This window comes from Centropristis striata, chromosome 18, assembly GCF_030273125.1.
Source record: "Centropristis striata isolate RG_2023a ecotype Rhode Island chromosome 18, C.striata_1.0, whole genome shotgun sequence".
In the NCBI taxonomy this organism is placed as follows: domain Eukaryota; kingdom Metazoa; phylum Chordata; class Actinopteri; order Perciformes; family Serranidae; genus Centropristis; species Centropristis striata.
Window position 1 is genome coordinate 12,274,119 of NC_081534.1, and position 26,765 is coordinate 12,300,883.

A 26,765-nucleotide genomic window follows, 5' to 3' on the forward strand; every position below is an offset into this window, starting at 1 on the left:
TTCTCCATTTGTTCCTTTAGAGGAAAATAATTTGTTAAACAGGTGGAGAAAAAAGTTTTTCTATATTAAAAAAGTCAGGATTATTCTTCTAAATTACCCTTTTCATCTTTTAAAACAGGTAGAAAGGTTTGGTAGTTAAAAAATATGAATTTTAGTCCTATTTAGAACATAGGGTAGTGCTGCACTTCAGCCTCTTGTGGCCAAAATGAGTATTACAACAACAAAAACTGAAAAAATTACCCAGACAAAAATACCAACAAAAAAATGTCATAAGGTTCTTCTGGCAAAACTTTTTTTTTTTTTTAAACTAAGTGATTAACACAGAAGAGAAAACTATTTGGATCAGACATAGAAAATGGGACACCAGAATCTTGTTTTCCTCACTTCCCCCCCAGGGCCTTCACACTTACATGTTGAAACAGCTAAGCAAAGCATAATATATCATAATATGGGGCTTCTGTATAAGTAATATATATGGAACTACTGTTAAATATATCTATGGGTCTGTTACCCCAAGAAGCAGGGCAATGTGCAGTGCAATCAGCCCCTTGATTAAGAATGTGTGTTTTAAATGACTAAAGATTTAATTAAAACCTCTAAAATTTTAGTGGTAACCACAATATAAGGTGTCAGCTACATCCCAAACTCTCTTATAGTTTTGCACAAGTTAAACTGTCATTTTGTTTTGGCTCACTCAACCTCACTATAAATATTAGAATGAGGAAGTAGTAGCACAGCGAGCCTTGTTTCCAACACTGGATGACTGTCATGAGGCTGGTATGGACCCCGGAAACCTGTTTTGATGGTATTTCTATTCAAAGAAATGTCTTAAACTTGATTACTGTGCTCCTTGTTTGCACTAAAAACAGATTCTTCCACCTGCTGCCACTGTTAAAGATGTCTGCTGATATTATTACTGCTCACTTATCCAGGCACAAACACTGTTTTCATCTGAGGATCTGATGAAGAATAAACTGGGTCTAAAGCCAAAATGTTCTGGTTTGATTGTTTTGATATTGACATATGACACTTTTGTGAATGCCTGTCACTGAATGCTGCTGAGTCAGTCTGCTGTATAGGCTGTATGGATGTCTGTCTGTCTGTTTGTTCATCAGTCACTGCTGTGAGTACAGTTTTACGTCAGCAGGGGTCATAAGTGCACTGCAGCAGGCAAAACACTTAAACATGGATGTCTTTTCATTGTATGAGCCATGCAAATGCAAAATGACATGCATATTCAAAGTAATTATTAGAATATTAAAGTAGTAATTAAGATTACTTGGGGATTACTCATATATATACTATATATATATATAGTATATACTAATTATTAAATTGCTAATAAATAATGAAAATGATAATATGATTTAATAATAATAATAATAGCATATTTTATTAGTGAATCACTTTATTATTATTATTATTATTATTATTATTATTATTAGCATTACAATTAGTAATAGTTGATGTTTATGTTAAAAGCTGCATACAGTACTGCATAAAGACATTGTGTAAGAGGTTGAAAAGGAAACATCTTATACAAAGACCTGTGGTGGAAGTTACATCTATTCACCCAAGTACTGTGCTTTTACAATGGTGGAATGTAATACGTATACATTAACTTAGTTGTACAGTGCAATTTTGACATTCTTCTACTTTTTATTATTATAATTATTATATATACTTATTTCCATTTTATGGAAATAAGTATATATTACATACCAGTGGGAAATATTGTACTTTTTTTATCCACTGCATTTATTTGAAGCTATAACTAGTTATTTTTAACTTAAACAAATAGAAATGCTATGTGATATGATATGATGCAGAACTACACCAAATTACCCAGGTATAGGCTACAAATATCTTAAATTACTTCAAATTGACAAACTACAACATTAAAATGCTCTCTCAAGTGTTAGCAATTAAAACTTAATAATTTAATATTCTACAATAACATAACACTGCAGAATTAGTACTTTCACTTTACACTAGCAAGTTCATTTTGTTGATAAGTTTACTTGTAATAACACATATTCATAGGCATCAATAGTTGCTTTATAATGACAAATAAAGAGTGAGTGTGGTACTTATATGCATGCTAAAAAGTAAAGAATCTGAGAACTTCTTCCAAAACTGATGCTAAGGAACACGTTTGAGGCACTTTAGTATTTTCTACTTTGGGCTACTTTATGATTCACTAAATATAATGGAGGACCTATTCATTTAGATTTAGTTCTACTTTTGCTTTGGATATTCTAAGTGCATTTTAATGGCTATAATTTTGTACTTTTAGTAAGATTTCAGATTCAGGACATTTGGTAAATGGGGATATTTATACAATGAAGCATTGCAACTTTTCTTTAAGTAAAGAATCAGAACATTTCCTCCACATCCTGAATTATTTCCTGAATTACATATCAGTATTTCATTACTATACAGTAGGCTATGCTGTGTCCAGTGAGCCCACCTTACTGTAAGGAAATATCATCACATCATACAGTTAAAATAACCGCCTAAGTCATTTTTTTTGCCTAAATCATCTCCTCATGACGCCGGCCACCTATGGTTAAGTCGCCTACATCCTCAGTTGATCAGATCATGTGATTTTACCCCTTTAAGATAATGGCCTATGTCGACTGTGTGACTTAAGCGGATTTATTATGCCTAAGTCAAAATAAAAGGTGACTTAAGCAATATACGGTAACATTTTATTTTGAAGGTGTCTACATAAGAGTGACATTAGTGTGTCATGAACATTAATGACACTTTGAAGTAACATTAATGCTCATGATACTTGTCATGTCATGTTTCTGACAAGCTTGTGTGACTCTTATGTAGACACCTTCAGAATAAAGTGTTACTATATCTTGCTTAAGTCACAAAGGCAAGTTAAAAAATAGTCATTTATTTCTCTTAAGTTGCATAATTTACGCACAGTGTTATTACTATGCCAATAGCCATCCTTTGTTAAATCCTTTTTGAGTGAAATGATCAATAAATGTCATATGTTACACTTTTGGTGAAGTTTTTCGTGTTTCCTACAAAACTTGAAAAAATGAGTTAGGCGATTATTTTTACAGGGTGACGATATGTCCGGTATTAAATTAAGCAAATTATCAACCCGCGAGCCCATTGGCTCGTGCTCCAAGCTCCGCCTGAGAGCTGGCCCAGCGCGTGACCGCCAAGGAAACCCGACTACAACACACAGTGACCTGACTGCTGCTGCTGTCTTATCGAGTCTCCGGAGGATATTTGGGAAGTTCACCAGGCTGTCACTGATGGAGACCAGACAACAAGGTGAGTCTCTGCGGCTCCATGTTGGAGACAACTCCTTATTTGTCAGACAGAAGTTAAAAACAGCCGCTGCTTGTTTGCTGTTGATCTGATAACGAGGCTGCACTGACTGCACACGTCACCGTGTGGAGGCTGAAGGAGTGGGAAGCGAAATTGTTAATCAGAGAATACTGGAAAAGTTATTATTTATTTATATATTTTCATGTGGTTTACAGCCTGATTCTGCACTTCTTCTTAAATTATAAGCGACTGTTTAAAATGTATCAAATTGAGTCAGTAGTAGGCTCAAATGTTTCTAAAAGTACCATTCATATGCTGTTTATTTAGCCAGCTATTTCGGGGGGCATTTTTTTCATGCATTCAGTGCTGGCTCAGGAAGCAAATAAATAAATACTCAAACATGTACAGATGCACAGTTGGCCAGTGTGCTGCAGGTGTGTGTTACTGTTTACTCAAGACATCATGGAAACTCCAGACTAAATAGGCTAAAGTCTCGTGGCTGGATACTGTTTCCTGTCTCAGAGGTTATATGTTGGTCCAAAGCAGTGATTCTCAACCAGGGGGTACGTGGAAGTAATGTGGTCTATAATAAAATAAATAATGTTAATATTAATATTGATAATAACAATAACAATGGAAAATAAACAAGATGTGTTAAAATTGAGAGAAACATGAACAAAGTTTTTTTTTTTGAAGCATGCACAAAAGTCAAATCATTTAGGTAATGTGGACATTCTTAAAAAGGAGCTAAAATAATGAATATATACAGTTCAGATAGTTAGATTATCTAAAGGTAATTACTTAATAGTTGAAATAGCTAAACATCCAGCTCCGTCCACTAGTAACCCAAACAAGGACAGTTTAATTGTAAAATATTCCATGAAAAATATTATGAAAAGTGTTCAATAATATCCAGTTATTATAAACACATTGGGAATCTGATGAGGGGTAGTGAGTTTATCTAATAGGAGGTGTCTTGAAGTAAAGATTGGCCCACTGGTCAAATGTACAACTTCTTAGGTATTTCTGGTATCAAAATACCAGTTTTCTATTCATCCCTGAAATGAATTTATCGTCCTGTTGTCAACACCTGCATCTTTACTTGCTTTGAACCATGCAAGGTATGTGAAAGTTGTTTAAAGTAATGAAAGTGTCAAATATTTATGTCCCTCTGTCTTATCTGGCTTTGAAGGACACTTAACTCTTTCATGTTGTTGGACTTCATGTTGTGACATAAATATAGACAGTAGTACTTGTGTTGTTTTAGTGTCAACACTGACAGGCATTGTTGTGAATATTTGTTAATGTGTGCACTGGAATAGTTGGATCTTTCTACCTCAGCACACGTGGTATTTTTTTTTTTTTAAAGAATGTTTCAGTTTAATTCAGCAAATGTTTTACTGACGAATGGGAATTTGAATGTGCAAAATGAGACGTGAACAAATCGAGTAGGGCATTAAAACCCACATCCGTGAAGGAGGATCAAGGTACTGTTTGCTTATGCAGGTAGTTAGTTGCATTCCTGCCATTCCAGGTAAGGCTACCTGGGAGTCAGCAGGTGTTTGACTCCAGAGTTTGAAGCTGGAGAATGAAGAATCAGTTCACCCTAAACCAAAAGTACATTTTTCAACTTTTTTTTTTGGTTGTGAGTTTTAGAGTGTCTGCCAAAAACATCCCAATTGTTTGTAATCCACCTGTTTTATGTTCTAAATGAGTATTTATACAGTCTAAAATAGATTTAAAATGTTACACAGTCTACAGTAAGTACAGTATTGATTCTGTTTGGCCGTAAACTGCAGGCAACTTGGCCTCCGTTTTAGCTTCAATTGATTTTGCAGCCATATGACCATCCCCGGGCCTCTGATTTAGTATAGCCACATGACCAGAGGGCCAAATGGAAGTCTTGTGACTGAAGGTATTTCCCCCCAGACAAAAGGAAAGGGGGAGAGAAACAGAGAGAAGAGAGTAAACTAGGGGAGAGTTAAATGTATCAGATATTTTTCAATGACTTTCTATTAGCCATTATCTAGGCCATGAAATAGATCAGATTGGCCTAATGAGTGCTGCAATCAGCTGCTTTGATTGGTTAAAACGATGCTTTGTTATCATAAACCTTCATTACTCATTGATCTTAGAGGAAGGACAGTTATTTGGAAACAAAGCAGAATCTAAAGGATGATATTTATTTGAATCAATGTTACTGGAACTTGATATTTGAATGCCACCTTTCATGTTTATCTTTTACACCGAAACCTGTGACCTTTTCTCCTTTTAAAAGAGTGGGTTACCAAACGAAACATAGAAGTTAAACCAGAAGGAAATCATTGTTGGTGAAACAACACTGGTCTTATGTGAGCCTGCTTCCTCCTGTAGTGCTGGAGTATGGTGTAATGAGATTTCATCAGCAACAAGAGAACTTGTATTGCCTAATGACCTTGGATAGTTTTGCGGAATTGTTACAAAAGGTCTCATTGTTATCTTTGCTTGGCAGAGATTTGCTCCCCGGCACGCTTTTTTACGTGGCAAGAATCTGGTATATCCTGTTTAAACAGCCACAAGTTGTTCAGGTCCGTGCCACAGAGGGGTCAGAAGTCAGACTTCCTGATCCTGTGAAAATGCAGACTCAGATAATCTGCCTGTAACGGAACAGACCTCACTGTTATCAAGTTACTCACAGAGCCGGGATGGACCCTGGAGAATCGCCAGATCCCTCAAGAGGGGAGATGAGTGTGTGTTTGTGCATGTGTGTGTATAACCAGTTTTCTTGTCTCCTCTCACCCTGCTGCCTTGCTCGGCTGCAGAGTTGTACTCTGGTGTTCTGAGTGAAGCAGTGGTGGACTGGGGCAGCATGGGTCCTGGAGAGGAATGGGTTAACTCAGCCACACACGAGGGAGAGCAGGGTAAGACTCGACTCTCCCAGATCAAAAAAACAAAAACAACTGTAAATCCACACTCAATCACAGGGTGTTACAACGCTGCTGCATAGTGACGTGACATCACTGACTGCTGTGTTGGAAGATGTGCAGCATCTTAAATTAAAGGGATAGTTTGTATTTTTAAGTGGGGTTGCATGAGGAACTTTTTCATACTTAATGTGTTGCGTTCAGTAGCCATCTACTGTAGGTAATGCACTGACTATGAAACAATGACTCATAAAACCACAGTATCCCTTTAAAATCAGTGTAGCAGCAGTTTTCCCTGTGTGATTCAGTGTTGATTTAACTGCTAATAGTCAGAATAGTGGGTGAGTGTGGTCATAAAATATTAAAATATTACATTGCAATTAAATATTTTAAATAGGAGGAAATGCCATTCCACTAACTTAAGATTGTTAAATGAAGATAAATTGACCCAGAAGTGTCTAAGTAGGACTTTCTCTGATGCAAGGCTACAAGTTACGATTACTTCATTGTTAATTGTTTTCTATGTTAATCAGACTGTAAAAAAAGGGGGAAATTTTCCTCACAATCTCCCAGAGCCCAGGGTGACCTATTCAATACACAAGAGAAGAGAGAGGCATTTGCATTTTTTGCTTGACTCAAAAGATAAACTTCCTGTATTTTTTTGTCAGTTAAGATGAAACATCATTAAAAGAGGACTCATCACTTACAAAATAAGATGAATCAAGCACTTTTTGTCTACAAACTGAAAATGTATTCAACTGTAACTTTGCTCAGGTTTGAATCAGGGTGTGTTTCACCGCTCTGCCGAGGAATCGGTTAAAAGGAGCTCACATGGTGACGACTTGGCTCCAGTGACCCAAAATGGGACAAACCTGACAGAATGGGGTAAAACTTCACCATCAGGGGACGATCAGTGGGGTCACACAGTGTCCCACTCTGACAACTGGGTCATGTCCACCACTTGGGACATGCAACTGGACAGCAAAGGTGATGAGGGATGTAGGTTAGAGCCTGTAGAATAGATAATCCTTTACTTCGGTTGAACATTTGCTTCTCACCGTAACTGACCCCAGTGGAACCTGTAGACACCCTATAGCTATAGCTGCCACTGAGGGCAATGAGGTCAAGTCTTGTGTGTTATGAAGTAATTTGGGAGGTTTAGCAGCCTAAAGGAATGAAATGCTGTAAATTACCACATTATGAGGATATAATGGGCAGATTCAGGTATTGTTAAACTTAATATTTTTGGTATTTTTCCACCAGGATTCTAATCTTAGCAGTGTACATAAGGCTTTAAACTGACGTGTTCATTGATTAAGATTAAGATTAATTATTTTATTAATCCCACAATGGGGAAATTCAACCTCTGCATTTAACCCATCCTTTTTTTTTTTTTACACACAAGTGAACACACCATGCAAGGAGCAGTGGGCAGCATTGTTGGTCAAAATGAAACAAAAATAAAAAATCATAGGACATAAAAAGTCAACTACAGAAATAAAAATTGACAAACCCAAATCTAAAATCCTGACATATATGTGTATTTGTATGCATGTCTTAGAACATGATTGGTTAGGCTACTAAAAAAAGTGTTCACATGTGATATCATGAGCAGGTTTTGAAGTAATGTAGCTAGATGGCAAATTAAGCGGAAAACGGTAAATATGTACTGTTCACATTGCTTTAAAAGTTTGCTTGTTTTACATACCTGAAAATTCTCATTGATCCACTCGCTAGTTTAGCAGAGAGCTGAGGATCTGGGCTACTTTGTATCAAATCAATTTTATGCAGTGAACCATGACTGGGATAATTTCAGCATTCTTCACATTCCTGTTAAATTGGCAATGCTATGGCAGTGAATCTTCGTACAAATGACAGGGACGACCTTTACAAACCAACATAAGTAAATTTATTTTAAACCATAAGTTCTTCTGAGTGTGTTACTACTACCATGTTTTATAGAAAGTGGCACAACACCATCCACTGGTGTAATATACCATAATAATATAAGAAGCAGCCTACACACTGTGCCTTTTGTTTCCATAGCGACATACTGCAATACATGTGACTCTCACAAACGATTCTTATATACATTTTCAGATGGTCCCAAACACACAAGCAGCCTGTTCTGAATTATAATGGCAAAGGTTATCTCATGTCATGTGCACTCCTACAGTTTTTGATTTTTCTTTTAGTTTATTAAGCACTGTGATGGCTCAAAAGAAACCTAAGTTAGCTAGAAGTAAGCCTGCTTTAACTAAAGGAACCTATTTAGCTAAAGAGAAACCTGTGTTAGCTAAAATGAAGTCTGCTTTAACTACCCTATCTTTAATAGCAGTATGCTGAATTTAGCAGCAATATGGTCATTACATCACCAGAAAACCTGCATTAGCTAAAGGGAAACCTGTGTAAACTAAAAGGAAACCTTCTTTAACTAAATAAACCGGTGCAAACTAAAAGGAAACCTGCGTTAGCTAAAGAAAACTTTGTTAGCTAAAAGGAAACCTGCCTTAACTTGAATATACTACATTTAGCACCAATATGGTCATTAAATCACAGAATAATTGTGTGAAATCAAAGCATGTTGATCCATCTCATTTTAGTGTTCCATATGAATTAATGAAACATTAACTGTCTCATTTTGATTGTCTTCCTCCAATTAATACTGCACGTGCACTGGCAGAAGTTATGTAAATGAATGCTCCTCGTGGTATTTTTTAAGGTCTTCTCATGTCTGTGTGAACATGAAAAAGACTCTGAGATCTGAGTTCTCCGTGCACTTCAACAGACATGAAAAGCTTCCATCTTAGCCGCAGGGGGTTCAAAATACTGATTGTCCTGCTGCTGTGTAGGCAGAAATAGCTGCCTGCTATAGAAAGGCCTTGTGCTGGTGTGTAGTGCTGTAAGCTACGTTTTTGTGAATTGTGCATGTGTTTGGTGCATGTGCTGCAGAGCCTCTTAGATTTTTAAGCATTTGAACTGTTTGCAGAATTTTGTTGTAATAACTCTGTTTGTCAATGGACATTAAAGCTATTTTTTACCGGTCTTCACTAACCTTACACCTGTCTCATTATGCTGCCACATCAAGAGAGAGGACACCTCACAGCAGGTACAGTAGTCCTTTTCCATTCTGTCAAAACGTCAAATCAGGTTGACAAAATGTTCACGGGTCCACGATGTAACATAATCACCTACCTGTGTTTGCATTCCTTGGGTTGTGTGTACACGTTCATCATGCTGTTTCCTGATCATGTGTGGTACCTGTCTGACCTGATTTTGCACTTCACTAATGGTCTATCCTAGAAACAATACAAGGCTAATCAGACGGAACAGTTTTATTGTGATCTATCTCTCTATCTATCTCTCTTGACATTTTTGTGTCCAGAATATTCTAAATTATGAAGTAAAAAAATCACTATTCTGAAACATAATGATGGATTTAACATATTTTTGCTGCATCATATCTGAGAGCCATTTGAAATGTATTTTATTCTAGGTGCATGCAGTGGTTTTAAGACTGTGGGGGCGTGAGAATAATTGTGTGTTTGAGTCTCTGTGCTTTTTCCAGAAGAAAGTACAGTGTGCAAGCAGTATAATAAGGTGTTTCTGTGAGGAATATCTTCAAAAGAGTGTTTTCAAAATATGTTAAAGACAGTGTTTGTTGGGTAAAACTCTCTTTGGGGTATTTACTGCTTTAATACATATTTCTGCCTATGATTTCATAACTCTCTTTATTGGGAACAGGTGCCAAGGCAATGTGTTTTTTTGTGTTCCACTCAAATCCAATATTGCAACTTTTCAAGTCAATCTGTCCCCAGAAACAGCATCTTGTTTGTTTGTTTTGTGTGTGTGTGTGTGGCGGTCTGTAGTGTCCGTCAGCAAGATAATCCACATCAGTTAATCCAGATTAGAGCTCTACAGCCTGGCCTGCAGCCACAGATTACATAACAGTCAGACAGAGACGCAGATAGACATGGAGACTGACAGACGGACAGACAGATATGTGGTCTGAGACATAGATGCTGTGAGACAGTAAGCAACACACAGACAAAAACAACAAAACACGCACAAGTTCAGATACATTCATATACATATATAAAGTAGAGTCAAAGAAGTATTTCCTCCATATTTCCTCAGAAGGTCTTGGCACTAGGAATTACATTTCATTAATTTGGCAGAAGCTTTTGTCCACAGCAACTAACAAAAAGAGCATCCTTAGGGACAAGAGCTTTTCCAAAGTCAAATTGTTGGATTTGATTCCATGAGGGGATGCAGATTTTTTGCTATAAATGAAGGGACCCAAAATATTGCACAGAAATGAATATACGTATAAGAAAGAAAGAAGATTACTTTATTAATCCCACAATGGGGAAATTCAACCTCTGCATTTAACCCATCCTTTTTTACACACAAGTGAACACACCATGCAAGGAGCAGTGGGCAGCACATTACTGCGCCCGGGGAGCTGTGCAGTATAACTCATGAAATGTATTATTTTCAGTGGTGCCTGTCCTGTTAGCTCAGTTTCAGTGCAATCGGTGCATACATTTAACTGATTGTCATTGTTAAAGGTCACACAAATTTAAAAGATCATTTTACTGTATGTTTTATTCAGGTTTCCTGGACTCAGATCCGTTAAGAGAGGCTGATGAAGATATAGCGTCAGAAGTCAACTTAAACAACTCCATCATGACTGAGGAGGAGAGAGAGGAGATTCAGCAAGAGTTAACCAAGGTATGTTTGCACATGTACGTTCTCAAGCGCACGCTTGGAGAGAACAGGAGGTGCTGACAAGAGAGTAAAGGGACGAGGGGCTGTTAAGTTTGTCTTTTTGTGTCTGTCCAGCTGGAGGAGGAGATCAGCACGTTGAAGCAGGTTTTGTCGTCCAAAGAGAAGCAGCACGCGGAGCTCAAACAGAAACTCGGCATGTCTTCTCTGAACGATCTCAAAAACAACTTCAGTCGAGGCTGGCATGACATGCAGTCCTCCACAGCGTGAGTTAATGTGTGTGTGTGTGTGTGTGTGTGTGTGTGTGTGTGTGTGTGTGTGTGTGTGTGTTACAGTTGAAAGTAGAATAAAGAATTTGCAGGTTTAAGTGTTAAAGTGTGTTTGTGTCTGCTGCACATGCCAGAATGGCTTTTGTGTTTTCTGTCAGCATAGATGACCTTTACAGGATTCAAACACACAAAGTGCAGGTACTTCTGTTTTTTAACTGACAGTGAAACCATACTCCTGCATTGTATGGTTACTTCTGTATTGAAGTGAAACCAATGCAGAAGTGCCTTAATCCTGCATTCTTTCTCATGGCTAGCAGGGGGAGACTCAACTTTTCTGATTTTATAGAACTCTATGAGAAAATGACCCTACTTCTCACTTTTTTAATTACCGCAGTACACATTTTATGGTCTCAATCTCTAATTTCAAATCTTCTTCAATACAGCATTAAGTTCATTTTCTAAACGATGGTCCCATTTCCAGTAAAACAGATGATAAAGCCGTGTATGGTTTTGAGGCATGGCTACCTTGTGACTGAAAGGTTGCTACCACAATGACAGTCGGTGGGAATAGAGCCGTAGTAATGCATATCCGTGACACTGTGTATATTTAGAACCATGTGAACTTGTTTTGGGTGTACCTTGAATTATTGAAGCTAACTTCATTAGCAATGACTTGGCATGGTTCAGCCAGCAGTCAAGTGCAGTCAGGTTGCTGGAATATACGAGTGTGTCCTCTGGCTCACTTCTGGTGCAAAAAAAACAAGATGGAGACGACCAACATGCCAAACCCAAGGCTTCAAAGTGGTAGTCCAATGGGCGACACCCCTGTGGCTACGTCTGCTTCTTTTATACAGTCTGTGCTCCAAACTGAGTGCCTGTTATAAATGCAGATATCACAACCCCAATTAAGAAGATATAATCCTCTGCTCTCAGCTGCAAAGCATGTGTGTGTTTGTTATCTTTGTTTCTCTCTCTGTAACAGACCTCACAAACCTGATTTAAAAACGCATCAATTGGCCGCACAGTACCAAAGGATTTTGTAATCTGATGATACACTGAGCTGGACATGTCCAGATGATTTTGACTGTATTATCAGCAGTGAAAAACACATGTAACAGTCCTCCAAATCAGGGCAGGACTTGTTTGAGGTATTAATTTTTTAGTGTGCAGAGAAATAACCTAATTTCCTCATTATTCAATCAGCTATGAGCTCTTACCCAGACACCAAGAGACAGAGAAGAGCAAGGGGATAGTCTCCAGAGGCCTCCCTTCTTATCCAGTTACACTTCAACCTGAAGATCACTTTACACACACAGTTCCCGTCCTCATCTATAATGAACAAGTATGGCCACAGGAGTATATGCTCCTAGAGACCTTCTATATTTATAAAAGTGGTTTTAATTTGACAGCGTGATCAGCAAGATAATTAGTTTGCAGTGTGGAAAAAAGTCCAACAGGCCAGACTGTTGTGTGTATGAATTTTGTTTTAATTTAATTTAATCATGATTGTGTGAGAGTTTAATGCATGTATGTGTGTAGAAAACATATATTGAATGCATCTTCTTTATGTCTCAGCTATAAGAAGACGACAGAGACGCTGTCCACGGCAGGACAGAAAACCTCAGCAGCCTTCACCACTCTGGGCAGCGCCATCACCAGGAAATTCGGGGACATGAGGTACACAATGATTAAATATATTCATTAGTTCAAGGAAATTATTTGTGGAGACAATTCAAAGGATGAATTTGGTAGCTCTGTTGAAAATGCACCCAACATAAAGCTCCAACATCAACATGATGATCATAACACCGGCCTACACATTCACCACAGATGCATTTCCACTTTTATCCAATTCACAGACATGTATTTTATCTGAGTTTTCACTCTTTGCTCTATCCAGCTCAGGGGAATTATGTAAGCCCACATTAAGCTGCTTTCTGTGGGAGCTGAAGGGCCAGAGGCAAAGTCTGTCCTCCTCAGTCGCTTTCTTTCTTTTGTTCTGTCTCTTTGCCTCTCTGTCACTCTGTGCTGCTCTGTTTGAGATGCTGAAAGTCAACACAACACAAGTGTGTGAGCCGGCCTGCATTGTTCTGTGTGAAATAAATAGAGCAGTTGTGTTTATGATGACAAGAGAAAGCTAGAGAATATGGGCCTGTGTGACTTCATGCATGTGGAAGAGAAAACAAAAGAAAAGCTGTGTAAGGTCAGGAAACAAAGCTGACCTGAGGGATAGAAACATATCAACATGCAGTTTATGCTGGACCTTGTTATCAAGAAGCAAGTTCAGTGTTACTGTGTGGCTCCAACCACACATATTTGGATTTTAAAGCTAAAAAAAGATCAAGAAACTTTTAAAAACTCTGCCCATTAATAAAAAAACTGACTGTAAAATGACAGTGGCTCTGCTATAAAGACAAGTGAGTTGTTGTTAGTTCTGTGTGCACTGCAGCTTTTTATGTTTTTGTAATATAAATTGCAGAACGGAAACAATGCATTGTGTTTGGTTGTTCCAGCATGGCTGGTCTAGAGTTACTGTTCCCTCGGAGGTATGTCCCTGTGGTGTATGACTCATGCTGTGCATAGGTTTTTATTTTGAGTGCACACACAGTAAGCATGTTTTTATTGATGTGTTTGAAGTGTGTTTTTGCATGTCATTTTGCAGAAGTGTGGACTCGAGTCACAAATCTGATGCCTTTAGACATGACTTGACAAAATCAAGAAAGACTTGCAACTTGACTTGGACTTTACCACAAATGACTCGTCACCTTTTTTTAACTTGAGTCTTTACTTGAAGATACTTGTTACCGTCTCCCAAGCCATGCTACATGTTATGAAAGTGCAATATCAGCAATTATCTTTTCATGATTTATTGTGATTTTATATTTAATGTATTACTCTGTTGTTCGAATGGAATTACATTTCGTGGAGAGCGCATTACGTCTTGAAACTCAAAATTTGTAACTTCGGACTAACTTAATTGTGCCTTGCAAAACAATGACTTGGTCTCATTTTGTCAAATTAAATATTTAACTGATTTTCAAACTGAATTTGAATTTTCCATGGATACAGCATAATATGTTTTGCATATACTATACTGTATCACTATAAATACTTGTAATTCTTGTGCAGGTAAATATCAGAAAATCCACTCTTTAGATAGTGCTTTCGTGCCACCACTGTAATACCACCAATAATAACACCAATTCTGTTATATTATGGGTTTTTTTGTTTTTAAAATAACTCTTTATTCTTCTGTCTGCTGTGTGTGTTTGTGTGTGCATTTTGTTTGCATGCAAAATCTTCTGTAAACTTGATTTAGGGTTTCCTTTGAGTTTGACTGTGGTTAAGATTGTGCTTTTTGTGCGTTTATGTTTGACTAATACTTACTAATACAATCTAGTTCTCCATAGTAATGTTCATTTGCATCCAGTTTACTTCTCTTAACAGATAAAAGCTGGCAGTTCACCTTTCATAGAGAAATTGTTGATGTTAACACATGTGAAAGTATCTTAAAATTGTTTTCCATCTCCCTTCATGCTTCCTAAGGTCCAACTCTATAGGGTAAGAGTCACACAGCTGATTATGTCACATAAGTTGTTCCTCACTAAGGAGTCTTAACTCAGTAGATCTGAGTGAGATCAGCTGATAGCACTAACAGGTTGGTACAGTCAGCTGAGTCTGCTGCCATGCTGGAGAGCAGTACTCAATCAGCTGCTTGTCTCAGCTCAGGATCAAATCCAATTGATTTCAGTCTCTGATAAGCCAAAACAGATTGTCTCAATTAATCATGGGAACAAGTTGTCATGAACTTTTCCAGTTGTAGGAAAGTTCTGAAACTAAGCCAGTACAGGTTGAATGGTGCAGAATTTGAAATTATATTAAGGTTGCATCCCTTTAGGACATGATACCATAGAAATATAATTTTGTCTGTTAGCTATTTACCTACCAGTAGAATAATCAGCCCACTGCCAAACTAATGCATATCTGTCAGATTCAATATTTTCTCTACATTTCATCCTGTAAGAGAGACTCTGGGGCCGACTAATGAATCCAATGTCAAACTATAAAAACAATGAGTCCTCTAGCTAACTCTGGCTTTGTGTGTCTGTCTGTGTGTGTGTGTGTGTATGTGTGTGTTTGTGTGTGTGTGTGTCTGTGTGTGTGTCTGTGTGTGTGTGTAACCTGTGCTAATCATTAACTCCTCTCTCACCACGCTCTCTGGAGACAGCTACTCCATCAGACACTCTATGAGCATGCCCGCCATGAGGTAACCGCTATGCTTTGTTTGCTTTTGATTTCTCTTCTTCTAGTCTTCGTATTCTTCATATGTCCTTGCTCAAACACTGGTAACTGGTATAAGTGCTACTGCAGTGTCATTTAAAAAAAGCAAACTGTTTAAGTGTTCTCTCATGACGGTTATTTAGTGATACTGACAAAAAAGAATGGTTTCACATGGTATTTGCACCTGTTTACACACCATACTTCGTTTACTTTGTTTACCATCTCTAAACACATGTATGCCCTTACAGTAAATACTTTCTGTTGTATAGAAAATGTATTCCAGTGTGAAATAACCAGGTTATAAACTGTCATTGTAATACAACTCTGACTCCAAAAATGCAGCAGAGTAGAGTATATATATATATATATATATATATATATATATATATATATATATATATATATAAACAGAAGTTTCCGAGTTTGAGCATTAAATACCTGGTCTTTGTTCTGTATATGCAAATTTGTGGATTTGCATATTATTGCATTCTGTTTTTATTATGTCCCAACTTTTTGGGAATCCCAGTTGTACATTCATTGTAGCAGACAAGTGAATGTTGAAAGTTCAAATAAAGTTGAATGTTTTTTTTCTTCACAGAAACTCTCCCAGCTTCAAGTCTTTTGAAGAGAAAGTCGAGACTACAGTTACCACCATCAAGGTAAATAAAAGTGTGTCTTTGTGTGTGAAGTACAAGGATTTAAGAAAATATCGATAAACTTAACTGTAGTAATATGATTTATGAAACTGTAATAATTCTCAAAAAACGGTTTCACATTTTAACTCATAGCAGGTAAAACTATTTATACTAAGATTTTATGTATACGGCGGTGTGTTTTTTATACCATGACAGTTTTCCTTTAAAAAAAATGCAATAAACCGCCTATAATGAATCTTATCCCTGTATCATGATATGTATCATATCACCAGATACTTTCAAATACACCACTCTAACTAAGAGATGATAGACCAAAAGACAAATTGGTTCATATTACTTTATCTAGCATAACACATGCAGTTACTATACTGTAACTGTCATCTACCTGACTGTTGTCTGTTGCAGGTGACAGAGATATTGACAGTCACACTAATTAACAGGATGTAAACTGCTTTGTTCTGACCTGTAGTAGTAAGCTGTGAAAGCCACACAGAGGAACAGGTCGTGTTGCAGCATCTTAACGTTATAAGATGTCAGCGAAGCAGAAAGAACTGAACACTGTAATCTGGGTGTAATTGCAAGCTTACACTTTTGACTCTGGCAGTGAGCCGGTTGCTTATTTATATTCACACTGATCCTAATTCAGTCTTAGTAGTAGAAGACTTCTACCCTTTGTTCTTTGTAAAACCACTGTGAAGACCACAATCTGATTTATGATTTTTTTAAATCTCAAAATACTAAATTGTTGCTTCTTCTGTCGTGTGTTGTGACTGTCAGCTTTAAGAATAATAAGGTTCTGGATTAACGCATGCATTGACATAATAAATATGGAGCTTTCAGCGGCAAGAATGCACGGTGCTGGAGCTGATAGTATTCTAGCATGGCAAACAGTGGCAGATAAGATCAAGGAATTGCTGTAATCAATATTTTTATTTTCATTACTTGAACATGGTCTCTCGTGTCCTGTAAGAGTTTTATAGAGATCCAAGTTGGGGGGGTGGGGGGTCGTCGCCTGGTCCCTTTTTATTTTTAATTTAAATTTAAATTTTTCCTATATATATATATATATATATATATTTTTTTTTTTTTTCTATTTATTTCATTATTATTATTATTATTATTATTTTGAATTTGATTGTAATGTACCTTTAATTTTATCAGACTGCTGTACTGTCTTTAAAAGCAATAAAAAAGTTGTTCACAAAAAAAGAATAATAAGGTTCTATAAAACAACAGAAAACTAAACACTTCTTAGGTTTATGACACCAGTTTAGTTTAAAAGATACACACAGTTAAAACAAAAGCTGTTGAAATTAGTTCTTAAGAGTTTCGACTTTGATTAAACTGACACATCCCTCTTCATCCTCTCACTGTGATAGTGGAAGTCTCTGTAGAAGTCTGCCACCCAGAGTCTTTTCTGCAGCACAACAACAGCGATGTAAAGAAGAAACAAGTGATGACAGCACCTTTCATACTGATGGATTTTCTCTCCCCCTTTTTCCTAGACAAAGGTTGGCAGTACGGGGACAGGAGGCAGCTTCGAGGACGTCCTCTCCTCTGCAGCAAACGCCACCTCTCAGGACACGCCCACTAACAATTTGACAGACAGCTCCGAGAAACCGTGTTAAGAGCGGCATCCACACCGCGAGGTGGGACTTAAAACCAGGAAGTGCTGTGATGCAGCACTTTGTCACATATCTACTCAAAGCTCTGACTGAAAATACTTTTATTTTGTGTTGTGATGCTTTTGCAAACCACGTTTGCGATTAAGTCTCTCACACATTGATGGAGTTTCCTGCACCCCTAAATGCTTGATAGAAAATTGACGCTATTTCTTGTTTGGACCAAATTTAACCTAATTATTCTAAAGTGGCATTTTTCTGCTTTTATTTTGAAAGATCTCTCTAACCAAACTGGGTTTGAAGGAAGAATCTGTTGACAACCTAGATTACTTTATCAATTTTACCAAGACATCAGAGCTGGATGATCCTTTTTTCAAAGGAGTCTTTTTCATTGTGGTGGATTAAATCAATGAGATGACAAATAGCAGCTGCCTTCCAGCAGCCTCCAGAGCATGTTAATCCACAGATGTTGATCAGATGGGGGCTCATGGAGAGACTAGCTAAAACTAGAATGAACAGATTCCAAGTCAGCTCCAGAAGGCAGTCAGGTGGTATTTCTGGCCCGTATTTCTTCCGTCACTTCATTTGAGCGTCTTGTGGTTTGGCTCGTGTAGTCACCCTCTCATCACAAGTGAAAAACTGTCAAATCACAGCTGGAATTCCTCAGACACAAAATAAAAGATGATTGATTCCGCCTTTTGTTATGTAAATTTGACATAAGTTGAAACAGCTATGTTGGTACGATGTCAAAACTCTACAGCACGACAACTTTCATACCAAAAAGTACAATTACTGGAGGCATTTGTTCCATTTTCAACTTTATTAACATGTACATATAACCCATGTTATCCCAGACGTCCTGGGTGAAATTAATATTTGTAAAAATGATTTCACACTAAGACAGAAGATCTTAAGATTTTGTTACAGCACATAAAAAGATCTATTGTGGGCTGACTTTGCAAATGCAGCCACTCAAATCACAGCGGACTGTTTCACATTTTTACCCCCTATTTTAAAAGCTGGACTGTACTTAATGGAACATATATTTAGTATGTGCATTCACACTAAGAAATAAAACTCTTCATTTGTCATGTGCGGTAAGAAAGATTGCACAGCTGCCTAGAATGATGGACGTCGCGCAAAATCTGATTTATCACTCTGGAAAAATGAGTCTAATGCTGGAAATAACTACAACTACTGTGCACACTGTTCTCTGCAAATATCCTCATGCAACAGTTTAAACTGGAGATAATTATCCTGAAAATTGTTGATGTTTTTTAATCTTATTATGAAATGCTGTATCACATTAAACATGAAATTCTAACGCTAAAATAGTCCCATATACACTTTTTCCTGAGGTTGCCTGTGTAACTGATGCACAGTATAACTCTACCTGGTGCAGAACTAACCTGTTTTATTCTGAAAGACAACATGATTATATTATATAAGATTTGGTGCCACAAAAGATTAAAAAAATCTCACCATTTACATTTTTTTTTCTTTGAATCTTTTCAAATATGGCCCTCTGAGGCCGCTGCATAACTTCGCCATCAAAGTAAAGGTCTGTTTTCAATGTATAATCTGTTTTGTGTTCCTCGTATTGTCTTTCATGTGTTGTAAGATTTTATTTTCTTTGCTGTGGTTTGAGAAGATGCCCCAGATCATTTCATGTTTAATACAGTCTGTCAATCAATTATATTTTTGGGCAACATTCAAGTACTGAAAGATGTCATGAAGTGAGAAAAGGCTGTCAGGTCTAAGCTGTTACCAAATAACTGAGGTCATGCATGTTCTGTCATTGGAAAATAAACTGCAGCACACATACAGTGTGTCCAGTTGAAATGAAACTGAACTCAACACCAGTTCAGACTTTTAAAAAAAAGTTTTTACTAAAACTCTCAAACTTAACACCCAAACTGTGAACTAAAATAACCTTGTGTTTAACATCTGTATTCATACGATTAATTACACACCATTATAAATAACTGTTTTTATGGCTGATGTATAAATATTAAAGATTGTTTGAACCAAATCAAATATTATAGAGGACTCTTTTTATAATACAGATTTAAAACTGTGATGAACCGGTAAAAAAACAGCTAAAACTAAAAAAAAGTGCTAAGTGTAATAATGTGCAACTGAAGTTCTATGCAACATACTGATTAACTCAAAATAACATCCACATCTGCAAGCACTGCTTCCTCATTTGTCAGCAACAATGACTTACAGACTTTTCTGCTATTAATTTAAAAGACATAACATTGTGTAAACTGTACAGTAAGACTGCATCAGAAAACCCATTAACACTATTTCTGATGGTGCAGCACCAATGTTACCTCCAACAATGAGGTTATGTTTTTGCTAAAGTTTGTCTATTTGCCAGCAGGATTATGAAAAAACTGTTGATTTTTATGAAACTTGGAAGTGTGTAGGATGTTCCAAGAAGAACCCACAGAAATTATTTTTCATGTTCGTTAACATTGCGAGATTGGGCCTTGGTGCAGATCTGAGCTCTCTGTGTATCTCTCTAATATTTTTTATTTGTAATGCATAACCCTATTACATAATCTGCCAGCTGCCAAAATATAATCAAATGTATTTGTCAGTGGATTGGAAACACAAGAAAGAATGTTTATGTGAAGATCTGTTGGCGTTGTTTGAATCTATTCAACTTCAGTAACTGTAAGAGGTAAAATGTTCAACTAATGTGATAAGAACATTATCTAGGAATTTATGTAGGTTTAAATACATTTTCAACCGCATATAAGCATATTTAATCAATTTTCGACATGTTTTTGCATTTGTATTTTATCTGGCAGTGTTTGCACAAGTGGTTTCCAGAATGTATTATTTATAGACAGTGATACTGCGATTTGTAGGATATTATGGATTAATTTAATGGGCTAAAACAGCCATTAGAGTGTAAATACCTGAGCAGAGCCCGAACCTGGCCCAAACCGTTGGACTTGGGTTGGTTCGAACATAGAAAAACAGAATGCCTATGGGGTTTGTGTCATGCTTGGTACTCCTCTCTCTGACGCCGGTCTTCAGACAGAAACATGTTGCCTGAACTGCACTCGAGCATGCATATACAGTAGAAATCCATGTCCCATCATTCTCAGCTTTGCAAACATCTAGAGATTTAATGTAGAAGACATTTACATTGAATCTCCCATCTAACAGTTCCCACTGATCCTGTGTCTTGTTTGTACATCCTTGTATGCAGTTTGTGTTCCAGTTCCTCCACTCAGGAGGTGTTTAGGAGGTGTGTTACAGTCAGGAGGTGTGTGAAGTCGTATGTGGCTCTGAAGATGCTTCACCAGTCTGCAGGTTCCCAGAATTCTTTGTTTCATCTGTTTTTGTCATGTGACGCCCTCTCTCTTCATTCAAAGAGCTGAGAAGCTGGAGCACATCTGGGTGGTGGAAACGACCTGAGAGACAATAAAAAATACAATTATAAACAATGCAGGTAAAGATATTTTGCTTTAAAAACAATCTATAGTCTGTTGACCAAACAATTAAAACACCATGTCAAAATAGGCTTAAATTACTAAAATTACAAAGATTAAAATAAAGGGAATGATTTCTGGTGACAAAATGTGAGCAACTTAAGTGATGAGATTTAATGACGCAGAAAGAAACGGATATGAGATGTAGGAAAAGACTCACCGTTGGTGGAGTCAAAGAACTCCTGCAGTCTTCCCGGCGTTCCCTCCAGCTCCTCGTACTCGTGAGCCTGCAGGATCATCTCCAGGAGGTCAAACTGTTTCACCAGCCTCGCCTCCGCACTGCTCTGGTTCTCATATTCCTGCAGATAAGTATATTCTTTACACACACAAAAAACATTATTGTATACATGTCATGAATTTTAAGGGACAAGACAACCTGCTATTAGGTTAGTTCATCCCCCATTCATGAGCTGAAAAACCAAGGCAACACACCTCCCAGAGCCCATAGATCTCCTGTCTGAGTCCCTCCGGCAGAAGAGCCGATAGATGTCTCATCGCCTCCTGAGAGAGAGGAGAGGAGAGGAGAGGAGAGGAGAGGAGAGGAGAGGAGAGGGAAGTTTAATTTCATTTAAACCATCATTGTTCACTTTAAAATGCAATTGTGTTTCTATGTACAGTGATGGGAATGACACTGGCCACTCGCCTCTTCCCGTCTGTGTTTCTCTGCTTTACTGATATTGTCTGATGGAGCGATATCTCCCACAATGCACTCTGCCATGTCATGAACCAGAGCCAGCTTGATACACCTACAGACAGTGAGGAAAAAAGTATGATGTAAGTAAGCATGATGAAGTTAGAATTTAAGCATTACGTTAAGCACATTTGTAACAGAATATGTGGACTACGCTCCATTAGCAATGTGGAAATTGGATGAATATTGATTCTTTTTTATTTGAAAAGTTAGAGAAAAGGCTATAATGAAACAACAGGGGATGAAATGCTGTTTCATGCTGAATGTCAGCTGTAAGTGGATATCACTCCAGTATTCATTTTTAAAAGTTGCTTCCAGCTCTGGGTGCATGCTGTGTGAATTACGTACCTGTCCTTGTCCACTGTTGGGTCTGTGATGGTCAGAGACATCATGGCCATGCGGTACATGTGGTCAGATACACTCTCTGGTTTCTTCACGTTCCTGTACACCCAGCCGGTCCGTGGGACCCTCTGCAAGTGACGGCAGCCACGACACAATTAATCAGTGGCGTATAACAGGCAAAACCCAAAATATGACTTATTTCACTAGCTCAGTTAGACAGCTAGTGTTGTTTGAATGCACATTTTACATTCATTACAGTATTTATAAGCAAAGATTCACATGCTCTAGCATCTGGAAGATGCATATTTTCATGTTTTTCTTTCAGAAAATAGTCTTTTATGAAAATAAACGCACACAAGACATTTGGAAAACAATGACTAAAAAGCATCAAAATGAATTAACCTTATTTACCCTACAAGGTCACAGATGAGACAGTTATATTGTTTAATTAAACAGGTTTATTCCTGTTAGTCATTTAGGTAACAGCAGTCAGAGCAGAGTTTCTAATTGTTTTGACACTGCGTGGTGTTGGTTTCTTTTTCTTGCTTTCAGTCATGAGATGACAGTGATCATATAAATCTAATGACATTATTATTATTATTATTATTATTCTATTTCTATGGTTGTAATGTGTGTGTGCAGGAAGAGAATGGGGAGAAGCACTTCCAGTTTCTGCACTTCACCAGTAGTACCATCATAACAGTTGAAAAGATAATGTTTTATTTTTGTTGGCCAAGGGCCACAACAGCAGGAAAGTAGCTTTGGGAGTCTTACTTTGAGCTGTCCAATAAGTTTCATGAATTGCAGCATATTGATCATGCCGGTTGCTGCTTCCATGGTGGCCGCCATCACTGCCCAATGACCCGGATACAGAAAGGAGATGCTGTAGCCCAAAGCAGCCGCTAGGTGGCGGCATAGACTATACAATGAGCATCAGTGATACCTACAGGCTGTACAAATAATAGTGATACCACACAGCTGTGTCTTAAAAAAGAAAGAAATGGAGCTGTAAGCTATTAAGACAATAACGTAAGCAAAACATAAACAAGAAAAGAAAGACGCACTCGATTTAATGTTCTTACTAAAGTTACTTTCTATTTAGTTTGATATCTGGCATGTCTTGTATTTTTCTTAAATCCTTTTTTAAATCTGTTTTTATTTACTTAACTTTTTGTGTTTATTTTAATACATTACGTTTTTCTTCTCTTTAAATATTTACCTGTGTATCTGCTGAGATTGTTGCTGTTTATTTGTATCATTGTACTGTCAACTGATTTCAAATAAAAAAAAGTTATAAAATAAAATAAAATAAAATAAAATAAGAATCCACTCCCTGGCTAGTGCCATTTACATTTTCGTGTTGTAATGTTTGCATCTGAGAAAAATATATACTTTTTGCTTCGCTTTAAATCAAGGTTATTAATGTTTAGAGACTCTAGGTGGCAGTGGCGGCAACAAGCGAGGATATAAATGTCACGAAGAAGAATCAATCTTACCGGATGTTGGAGAAGCGGGAGATTGGAAGACGTAAACAAACTTTTTGTTAGCGAACATTTGTGAAAATGCTGAAGAAGGCGCCCAAACTGAAACATATAATTAAAGCGAGAACAAAGAGTAACATAAATGTGAGGCCGACATCAGAAGCAATGGTAAGTAGAGATTAGGTCCCGAGTGAGGCGCTAAAGTTATTGTTATTCCTATAACTGTTGTTCGCTTTGTTTGTGGCTAAAGCTAACTAGCATATAACTGACATGTCAACCGATTAATAAACATGGCAAATTTCCTCAGATTGAACTCCTAGCCCTGGTGTTTATGAGCAGCCTGGCTGAGGAGGCGAAGGCTAAAGCTTTTGAAGAGAAATCTGCAACGATCAGAGCTCACCATCTGCGAGCAGCCTCCAAGGTTGGTTCAATCAAATGATGCTCTCTAAGCTCACTCTACATTTTTATTTTCGGGATCAATTTTTTAATTGGTTTTTCCATTTAGTTTAAAACAAACAAACAAACAGGTGTGGCAAGCATCAATTGGGCAATAATAGCAACAGCAACAAAGAAGATAAAATGGTAGTGTAGCAAAAAAAATAACAATGGCAATACTACCAACCAAACATATCAACAATATTGAGAGTTGAAAAATAAGAAAAGGGGGAAAAAATAAATTATAAAGATAATGATAATAATGAAAAATGGATAGACAACCCCCCTCCTGCCCTCCGAATTTCAAGGGGTCCACAGGCTTTGTCTCCATGAAGTACACAGAGCTTTTAAACAAGCCTCAACCAATGCTGCCCTCAAAACCCAATGCCTAAAGGGCCCTTGAAAGAGGATTGGGACACTTAAATGGAGTCCAAGCTAAAAGAAACTCAAAAAAAAGGGGGAGAAATAAATTAGAAAATATATACTCGGAGTGCCACATAATAAAACACACAGACTGCTTACGGTGTCTAACTTTTGTCATACTACAGGTTTGATTAACCTGCAACTATTATCATCAGTTAATCTAACTGTTATTTACCCCGGCTGGGCTATAAAATGTCAAAATAAATAATACAAGTTGCAAGAGTAAATGTTTATGTACATATAAAACTGGGGAAATTGTAGTGGAGTTATTGTCAGTCCACATCATTTCCTGATAACCCTGTATTTTCATATAAAATCTAACATATTTGTATACATGTTTTTGTTCTTTGTATATATATTAAATGTTCACATATTGTTCACATTTATTTTATTTGAATGTGTTGTTTTATTGGCATGGTCTGCATAAAAGGCAATTGAGAAATAATCCCATTTTCTGGAAGTTTTCACATCTAATGACTATAAATAAGCACCTATAGCAGCCCACACAATGTACATTCTTTAGTGTAGTTTTGGCGCATCGGTAGCTCAGACTTGGCTTGGGAACTGCAGCGTGGCAGTTTTAAGCCATATGAAGTGGTAGCTATAAAAGTCAGTTCACCTCCTGAACAGTGGGCACTGCCAAACCGCTTACTGCTCAGAGTGACTGACCATGCACCCACATCAACTCTTAGTACTTAGTACAAATGTATAAAAATATCTCCTGTGAGGGGGTTCATTTATTAATAAAGTAATTATTCTTAAGTTGTAGGTTTATCACTTTTCAGACAGATATATTCTTAGATATTGTATATTTTTTGCTTGTCCTTTGAAGCAAATTTAAAACAGACATCAAAATCTTTGTATTAAAGACTGCAGTAACTGGCAGGTTTCTAAGACTCTGCTTGGAGTCGCAAAAGATGTGAAGACAGGTGCACCTGAAAGGTGAACTAATTGATCCAGTAGAAGACTTAAAAACACATAGACACTGTTGGAATTAGTTGAATCAATTAACAGCATGATGTCTGATAGATCTGCTTAATACAATTCATCACGATCTGTCTTTTGTAATTTAATTATAAAAATCCTAAACATGTTCTCATGTCCACTTCTTATTTAGAACAAAGTTGTTTTAAATTGAGAGCCTCATTACAGGACTGAATTATTATTTTTTAATAAGTGTTGCTATTGACAATTATTGCTAAGATGACGTGGTTCGTCTTACTGAGGATTTTATTTTGTGATGTCTACATTTTAGGAGATTGACTTACAGAGGGTTTTTTTCTTTATAGAAAATGCTGAAAAAAGCAAGAGGCTGAACAGCGGAGTGTGTCATCAGCATTTTCATGAAGATCATCAGTAAGCGCAGCATTATTATTTTTTTTCCTTTCTTCAAGGGTGCATTTTATGCCCTTTTTTGGACTGTATCTAGTGGAGAAAGAGACAGTGCTGGACAAACAATGAGATACAAGAACTGGTCCGTCTATTCAGGATTCAAACTGGGGACTTGCTGCTCATGGCATTGGCACCCTTACTGCTTGGTTATCTGGTCGCCCTTATGTTTGCTTTTTTTTTAATATATAATTTGTTTTCTTCCAAAATTTCCTTTTCATGTTTATTCTATTCATTGTGTATCTGTTTTCCTGTTAAAATATTTGTTGTTCTTTTTAATTCTTGTGAATCTTATAATTGCTTATATTGTAGACCTGTCGGTTCTAAAACTTACTAAACATTACAGCTTGCTCATGTCCTAATGATATATAACAATAATGACTCCTGCCATCAGGTCAACCCTCACATTAGAACTTGTACAAAAAATACAATAAACAGACTATGTACAATGGCAAAATGAATGTGTTGAGTGTATGAAGCTTTGATCTCAAACTTGTGGACAGTTTATTGGACGCTCCAGATCTCTTTAACACGCCCTCGCTCTGCTATCATCCGTCATGGTCAGTGTTTTAAGCTGCACACTTCACAGCGTCTTCGCTTCCAAATTCCTCACTTCTTCACGCTAAATAGATTATCTGCTTGCTGTGATACTATCCTGCTCATACCTTATCCCTGCAGGGTTCCACACAGATAGACTTGTACCTTCTTTGCTGTGTGAGCCGTCAAGAGGTCGAAGGTT

General features: G+C 37.2%; 3 protein-coding genes across 4 annotated transcripts; 2 read left to right on the plus strand and 1 right to left on the minus strand.

The window, feature by feature from the left end:
- The first annotated feature begins 3,180 nt into the window (after window positions 1-3,180).
- tpd52l1 (tpd52 like 1) lies at window positions 3,181-17,848 on the plus strand. 2 transcript variants are annotated; one of them, XM_059356174.1, is made up of 6 exons: window positions 3,181-3,300; window positions 10,816-10,934; window positions 11,046-11,194; window positions 12,773-12,874; window positions 16,077-16,137; window positions 17,640-17,848. In XM_059356174.1, exons 1-6 carry the CDS (start codon window positions 3,282-3,284, stop codon window positions 17,760-17,762), a joined length of 573 nt encoding a protein of 190 aa, XP_059212157.1. In that variant the 5' UTR covers window positions 3,181-3,281; the 3' UTR covers window positions 17,763-17,848. The 2 variants fall into 2 exon arrangements, with proteins under 2 accessions (XP_059212157.1, XP_059212156.1); XM_059356173.1 differs by lacking the exon at window positions 3,181-3,300 and adding an exon at window positions 8,795-9,309.
- Window positions 17,849-18,563: 715 nt separating this feature from the next.
- hddc2 (HD domain containing 2) lies at window positions 18,564-23,174 on the minus strand. Its single transcript, XM_059356171.1, has 6 exons — window positions 23,073-23,174; window positions 22,305-22,426; window positions 21,909-22,011; window positions 21,698-21,766; window positions 21,426-21,564; window positions 18,564-21,187 (listed from the first exon to the last, which is right to left on the minus strand). Exons 1-6 carry the CDS (start codon window positions 23,145-23,147, stop codon window positions 21,033-21,035), a joined length of 663 nt encoding a protein of 220 aa, XP_059212154.1. The 5' UTR covers window positions 23,148-23,174; the 3' UTR covers window positions 18,564-21,032.
- Window positions 23,175-23,786: 612 nt separating this feature from the next.
- cenpw (centromere protein W) lies at window positions 23,787-26,483 on the plus strand. Its single transcript, XM_059357081.1, has 3 exons — window positions 23,787-23,947; window positions 24,087-24,200; window positions 25,927-26,483. Exons 1-3 carry the CDS (start codon window positions 23,861-23,863, stop codon window positions 25,951-25,953), a joined length of 228 nt encoding a protein of 75 aa, XP_059213064.1. The 5' UTR covers window positions 23,787-23,860; the 3' UTR covers window positions 25,954-26,483.
- Window positions 26,484-26,765: the final 282 nt, after the last annotated feature.